Below are 8,060 nucleotides of genomic sequence, written 5' to 3'. Positions count from 1 at the left end.
AAACTATGCGCTTTTCGGAAAATTTGTCAAGAATAAAAAGTTCTTGTAATCAGCCGAGGAATACGCCTGAATTTTTCCGGAGCGTTTTGAGCAAAATTTTGAGTTTTGCAAAAATTGTTCATATGCAAAATCCAAAATTTTGCTCAAAACGCTTCAAAAAAAATCAGGCGTATTCCTTGGCTGATTACAAGAACTTTTTATTCCTGATGATTTTTCCGAAAAGCGCATCGTTTATTGTAAAAAAATTCATGAATGTTTTCACAAAAATTTTGCCATTAAGACGCCATTTTGAAAATACTAAAACGAAAAATCGATCTTTGAACCATGGATTCTCAAAGTTTAGACATTTATTCCACCCGTTAGTGAGATTCCAGGTTAATTACAGACTCGAAAAGCTTTGGAAAATGTTTCACAAAAAAAAATAGGCACGAAAAATCACGTTTTTTTTTTGTTTAAAATGCATTTTGGGATAATAAATAAATTTTTTGAGGAATTTCATTAGCACCGTCGGAACGAGGAGATCTTAAGCAATAAAAATATATGTGTCTCAATTTTTTCTAGTGTCGAATAGTCTTAGTTATTGGCCGTTGAAAAGCAGTGTCCCGGTTGTGGCGTTTTGGCCGTTTAAGGGTTAAGTCAATAATTTACAGAAATTTTCAGAAAGGCTCATAATATTTATATCTTTGGGTACAGGTTACCGAATGCAAACTTCCTCACTTATAGATACTGATTTAATAAGATTCTCAGAAAATGGCGCAGAATTAAAAGTAGAAGCTTTGATCAAAACCTCTAGATTAGGAACTTGTCAACCATATATTTTTTACCATTTTTAAAGGATAATCCACAACTTTGTGTTGCTAAAACCTTAAAACGTTACCTTCTCGTTACTAAGCATTTCAGAAAAGAAACCAATTGTAAAAAACTGTTCCCGGCTACCAGAAAACCCTACAAAGTAGTAGATTCCCAAACTCTTAGCTGCTGGACCAAGTCGGTTTTGTCCCAATTCGGCATTGATAAAGAATTTACCGCACACAATGTTAGGCATGCGGCAACCTCTACAGCCTTTAAAAAAGTAGTGGACCTAAGTATTATAAGAAGCACAATCAAGTTAGTCCCAAACTTCGTCGACCTTTGCTCTATTCTATAATCGACCAATCACACCCGCTAATGAAACTTTCTGTAATGCGGTTCTAAGAAAGAATTGATAACTTAGCATCCAAAAAATTGTTCTGTGTTTTTCTGCAATAAAAACAAAGGTTTTGGTCAATTGTGTACTCTAAATATCTATAATAGTAATCCCGAGAACGAGGCGGGAAGTATAATTAAACGATCAAACGAAGATACCTAAGTGAAGTTGAATTGTGATTATACGACTGCCTCGTTCAAAGGGATTACTCCCTCCCTAAAATTTTGTTTTTCTAACCTTCTTTATGAAAAAGAATTTATTTTCCTCCCACGAGTTCTTTCGGGTACGGGAACGAACTTTCAGACAATTTACAAGACATCTTCAAACTAAATGAAGTCTCGACAAGCAAGGGCAGGTAGGCGGTGATGGAAAGTTTTGGCTCTTAAATTTGTAACGATCTGGCGTTAAGTTGCGGAACTACAATAGAAATCCCTTCGAACGAAGCGGTTGTATAATTACGATCAAACTTCACTTAGGTAATTTCGTTTGATCGTTTAATAATATACATTATGAAAAGAATTAATCATTTTAAATAAAAGTGAAATATATAATTTGAATTAATGTAAAAGTAATTTAAAACTTCACAGCTTATAATGCGCCAATACAGGGGTAATAGTCGAAGTTTAAATCCAGCAGTTGCATTTTCTACCACAAAGGTGTATCTTTCAAAAGAATTAACTTTCAACCACAAAACATGAATTTTCAAGCCAAAAATATAACTTTTTTACCAAAAGAAAATATTGAAATCGAGGACAGATTTTCTTTAAAAAAAAAAAATGAATTTTCAATAAGGCAATTGAATTTTGAAACCAAAAAGATAATTATAACAAAATAGTTGAATTCTTAACAACATAATCAAACTGTCCACCAAATAGTAGAATTTTTAACCAAAAAGATTAATTCTGAATCAAAATTATGTTAATAGATGTTTTAAATAAAAAGAATTAAATTTAAATTTAAAAATTTGACATTTTGAAGAATTGTTTAAATTTTGAACCAAATAAAATTTTTGACCAATAAATATTAATTCTCAAATAAAATAGTAGACTTTTCAATGGAAAATAATTCACTTCCAACCAAAAAAGATGACTTTTTCACCAATAGATGAATTTTCAATTCAATAGGACCAATTTTCAATCCAAAAATACAAATATTCAAAAAGGCAGTTGAATTCTCTATACAAAAAAATCAATTCTGAACCAAAAACATAATAATAGACTTTTTAATTTGGAAGAATTAACTTTCCGCCCAAAACGTATGGGTGAAAATCTTCATTAAGATAATTTGTGAATTCTGTTAAAATCTACTAAAAACAACGGTTTAAACTGATAGATCTCTTAAAAACAAAAATTACATATTTTTGAAAATGAACCAACTTTTGGAACTTTTGTCTAATTAAGAAATTTCACGATAATAGTTTCGAAAAACATGTATTCTACATCAAGTAGAAATTTGGATTGATATTTCTTAATCTTTTTTAAACAATTCCTTTTCTTGAAAACTTTCAAAATGTTGAAAAGCATATAACTTTTTGAAGTTTTATCAACTTTCAAAATGTAACTATGATCACTTGCAAGTCTTTTGATGTGTGGCAGAAAATTTGACAAAAATTTCTAAAACTCATAAAAATTTGTATTCAAATTTTGAAAAAGCTCTAAATTTTTGAATTTTTGCCTAATCAAAAAATTTAACTGGCATAGTTTCTAAATATATTTTATATCTAGTGACGAATTGAAATGAAATTTCTTACACTTTTAGAAAAATATTTTTTTCTATTTTCTGAATTTTTCAACATTTTGAAAAGTATATAACTCTTCTAATTTTCATCGAAATTCAAAATTTTATTTGGATAATTTGCAAGTCTTCTACCCATCTAGAAGAAACTTTGAGAAAAATGTCTGAAATAAAAAAATTCAAATTTTGAAAATATTCTAAATTTTTAATTTTTGTTGAAAATATCTGCTTAACGAACTTTAACTTCAATTTGGAAACCGTAAAAAGTGTATCAAAGGCTGACTCGATTGGACAAATCCTTCAAAAATTTAAAATTTTGAAAAAGCTGTAACTTTTTTAATTATCTAGTATCTAGTGAAAATTTTGAATGAAATTTTTGGATTTATGAAAAAAATAATTTGTTGTATTTTTTGAAAATTTTCAAATTTTTGAAAAGTATATTGCTTTTCTAATTTTCATCGAAATTGAACATTTTATTTTGATTTCTTCGAGGTTTAGCCCCAGACCCCGAAAAATGTTAATCTGACGCTGCTTGCACAATAAAATTCTGAAGTTATTTCAAAACATAAATTGTGATGTTCCGCAAAAAAGGTCCAATTTTTTCGAACTTAGTTTAGGAGATATTTTCATTGTTATAATCCAAGATTTAAAGTGAAGATTATGGATTTTCTAAAGGCAATACTACAGCAACATTATACTAAATTATAACTTTATTATGCAATTGATTGGGAATTATTTATGTAAATTTAGGTCACCTATGTAATTGCTATTTTAAATATCTTAAAAGGAAGTTTCTATTCCCAAATATAAAAGAAACTTTAGTACAGAGACACCCTTCAATAGCCCTCCCTTTTATGGCCCTTCCGAGAATTGACGCTGCGCGCAGGTAGATGAAACAGAGGCCCCATTATCGGCGCTATAAGAGAGTTTCACTGTATTACAACGAACTAACACCAACAGAATCTTTATAGGCCCTAATATATATGTAGGATGAAAGGAAAATTCATTTTTGAACCAAAAATTATCTTTACAATTTTTAATATAAAATAATCGTTGATATTTTAACACAGATGGTTGGTTACACTGAGCACAGTTTGAAACAAATTTTCACAAGAGCTAGGCGATAATATTTATTGCAAAAGTAAAAACAAATTTGAAAGATTTCCACTTTAAAACAGAATTACCGACTTTTTCTCGGTGTTTAAAATTACAGACTACTATAATTATCGATTTTCCGGTCAGTGGCTATCCAGAATAATAAATAAAATAGAAGAAAAACAAGAAACACAATTCAAGCAAAAAAGTAATCCATTATCATAAATAACAGTAAAGTTGATTGATCAATTGCTGTAAATACGTTTGGTTTGGCAGCAGTGAGTCATAAAGCTGAAAACATGATTGAATCTGCATAATGAGACACGTTACCTTGTAAAAATTTGTAGAGAAACTTTCAACACTTTTAGATACAGCCTGAAGAGGTGACAATTTGGTTTCTATTTCTTCCGCCATACTGCAGGCCAACAGAACACTAAGAAGTAAAACTGAAAAAAAAATCGAAGCGGACGATTATTATACTGAAACTGAACGTGCCACGCCTAGAACACGGACTATATGTTACGCGGTACTCATTGATAAACGACGACTTCAATAATATCTTAACCTGTACCTCTTTTGATGAGTCAATATTATTTCTATCCTTTCCAGTACGCTTTTCAATTTTATCAAACAATTTTATTAGTCCATTGCTATTTTTGTATTTTTTCATAAAACAATAATTTTCAATTAAGTGGTATAAATATAATAAACGTAAACAGTGTTTGGTAGATTACTTTATTTTAGTAACGATTGAAAGTTACATCAAGTAACTTTAAATTTCATGAAAAGTTACTTTTTTCACTTCCTTAATTTTATGATTAAACAATAAAAATAACTAAAATAATAATTTATAAAACCTTAATTTAAAAGAAATAGAAATTAGTTACTTAGAATTACTTGTTTCGTTAAATTTATTTTTATCAGCCATTGAAAACGATTTTTTTATATTTAATTTCAATTTAAAATCCCGAATCAAGTATTTAATTTTAGCAATTCTATTCCCCAGTTTAAAGGAACTATACAAATCATAAATTTCTACTAGTAAAACAGTTGACAAATACTATTTTCATTTTTTCGAGGAACATTTATTTAAAACATTATCTTTAAAAAGTTCAATTGTGTTAAAAAATTGCACAAAAGTTCGGTTCTTGGTCAACTCTAAAACTATTTGCATGACCGTAGAAAAAAATGGTTATAATTATTAAACCTTAAAATTGGTACGATTAAATTCAGTAAAATTGTCTAAATTTAGGACTCCATTCTGAAATTAAGGTAACAATTTTAAGTGTCAGTGCTTCAAATTTTTCAAATTTCGGACAAAACACCTTTTGTATGATTAAATTCAAAACGCTTTAAATTTCTAAAACTACAAGTCAAAATATTTCTTTTTTAACTAAATAGATTTCTTTTTAACAAGCTAGTTGTATTCTCCACCAACCAGATGCATTTTTTGACTGTCGAGTGAAATTTCCAATTAAGATTTTTTAGACTAATTTTTCAACCAAACAGTTGTGTGGTTAACCAAAAAATATGCCATTTTTTGTACGGCAGAAATAAATTTTGAAACTAAAATATTATTTCTACCAAAATATATTTTTATTTGAAATGAATCACAGTTAAATTCAACTAAAAAATACGAATTTTCAACAAAATAGCTGAATCCTCAACCAAACGAGATTATTTTTTTTTTCGCAACCAACCCATGGACCGCTCTTAATAGAATGTATAAAAAACACAAGTAACTTTGAAGTAAATAAAATTAAAGTTTCAAATTAGTGCAAAAATCTCAATTAAAATACGTTACACGTAAATTTAGAAAATAGTAACGAAGTTACCTTAAAATTTACAATTTACCGTACTTTTCTATAACTCAGTTACTTGTAACAATTTACCTTTAAACGTAAATCAGATGTTTTACACAAGTATGGAGAATTTGCGTTTCTTTACATTTTCAGTTATTACAATAGAGTAAAAAAAGTAATTGGCAATTTTTATTGACACGACTTTTAAAACAGTTTGAGGTAATATTGACACTTAAAAATAAGATGTTAAATTGAATTCTTTTAACTTTATTCTTTTACCTCATACGTATAATTAATGACAAGCTATATAAGAATATCTCTAATGCCATCAGTGATAAGTTTGGTAATCAAGAAGCTGAATCAATATAAGTTTTTCTATTTTTTATAATCAGTATAAAATTATGCAATTGAAAGGGATATATGCATTTAAGAATATAAATCTAAGATGTAAACAAAATATATTTTCAATTAAACATTTTCTTAGAAAACATTTTCAATTAGTACATAGAATTTATAAACCATCAATAAATTGTTTTTTTTTTAATTTACCAAGAACAACATTTTCATTATTCTAATTAAAAAATAATTGATCTTTGATAGGATTAATTTTTAACTGATCATTTCTTAAGGCTTCTAAATTAAATATTTCCGCTGATATCATCTTCTTAGAAAAACTGATTAATAATCTTAAAATTGCATGTTTAATAAAAAAAAGTGGTGAAACTAAATATTCCATAAATCTCGCACTCATTGTTGAAAACCTGATTGGATTTTGAATGACTTGAAATTGCTCCATTCATTATACTTATAATTTGAAAATGAAATCCTCTGATAAATTCCAATTCGCCTTTTTAAAGATTTAAAGCATTTTTAAAGCGTTTTTAAAGAGTTTTTAAAGCGTTTTAAAATCTTTCACATCATGTCACAAAAATTAATTTGTTTCAATGTATTTCAAAAAATTTACAGGATTTGCAAAGTATTTTAAAAGATTTTAGGGATTTCTGAAGTATTTAAAAATATTACGTCACAAAAGGATTGCAAGTTAATTTTTAAAATATCATGGGATTTACAAATATTCTGATAATTTCCAGCGATTTAAGAATACTTTAAGAGGTTTAGAGATATAGTAAAAATTAAAAAAAAAGTTTTTAATGGCTTTCAAAAAATTTAAAGGGATTGAGCGGTTGAGCACAAATAATACCATACTGCTAAAGGTCTAAACTGGTTTCAAAGCCATTTTAAAGTATTTAAAGAAATTTTCAGAGACCCCGAAGTATTTTAAATGTTTTAAGGATTGTACAAGTATTTTTAAATATTTCAAGGGATTTCACAAGATTTTAAGTTATTCCTGAAAATTCCAAAGGGTTGCACAGGATTTCAGCGGATTGCAATGGAATGATAAAGATTTTAAATAATTTAAACAAATTAAAATAGTTATGAGACACTAAGTAATTTCAAAAAAAATTTGGTATTGTCTCACAGGCTTTCAAAATTTTTCGATTAAATACGGCTAATTTCAAGAAAATGTTGTGAAAAACTAAAAAATTCCAAAAAATAAAATTGCCAACACTGTGAAGTTCCCGAAAAAGAAAATATTCGGAATTGAAAATTCCCAATATTATCAAATTGCCGACTATTTAAAATTTCCGAATTCTAAAACTTCCCAATCTACATAATCGAAAATTTGTTTTAATATTATTATATTAAATATTTTAAATTATAAATATTATATTATATTAAATATTAAATAAGTAGTAGAATCATCATTCAATACTAAGGCATAAGTATTTGAATTTAAAATATTTTCCCATATTTGAAGCATTATAACTCATAAGTAAAGTGCTTAATTGATAAGATATGTTTATTTATTACTAATTAAGCTCTTTTCAGGGCAATTCAATTTATGGTTCTTAAAATATATTAATATTTTATAATTGGACGTTGGTTGGCCGTTCATTAAAAAATATATATTTACATTTTTCTGCTTAGAATTATTAATTGCACTATCATAAGCAATTAAAAAGTAATCATGACAACATTAAACTCATTCAAGATTAAATTAAATTATTTTAGATTCATTGATTCCAAATATTTTCAGTTTTTGAGATGTTGCGGATGAAAGACTTAGAGAGTTAGTCAACGATACAAGGGTCATGAGGGGTCATGAATGCAATACTGATCATTACCTTCTGATCTCAAAAATTAACTTAGGTCGGGGTTGGAGAAAAAAGAGACCCAAGAAA

General features: G+C 27.5%; 1 protein-coding gene across 16 annotated transcripts in view; it reads right to left on the bottom strand.

Annotated features, from left to right (window-relative positions):
• Window positions 1-8,060, bottom strand: part of LOC117171735 (alaserpin-like) — a 114,008-nt gene that overhangs the window by 89,196 nt on the left and 16,752 nt on the right. For all 16 annotated transcript variants that reach the window (XM_033359306.1, XM_033359309.1, XM_033359310.1 and 13 more), the window contains exon 2: window positions 4,346-4,461. In XM_033359306.1, coding sequence (XP_033215197.1) covers window positions 4,346-4,461 — 116 coding nt within the window. The remainder of the gene's footprint in view (window positions 1-4,345; window positions 4,462-8,060) is intronic.

Source organism: Belonocnema kinseyi, chromosome 4, assembly GCF_010883055.1.
Source record: "Belonocnema kinseyi isolate 2016_QV_RU_SX_M_011 chromosome 4, B_treatae_v1, whole genome shotgun sequence".
NCBI lineage: Eukaryota > Metazoa > Arthropoda > Insecta > Hymenoptera > Cynipidae > Belonocnema > Belonocnema kinseyi.
Note: the sequence above shows the minus strand (reverse complement) of the source record. Positions and strands in the feature narration are given on the sequence as shown.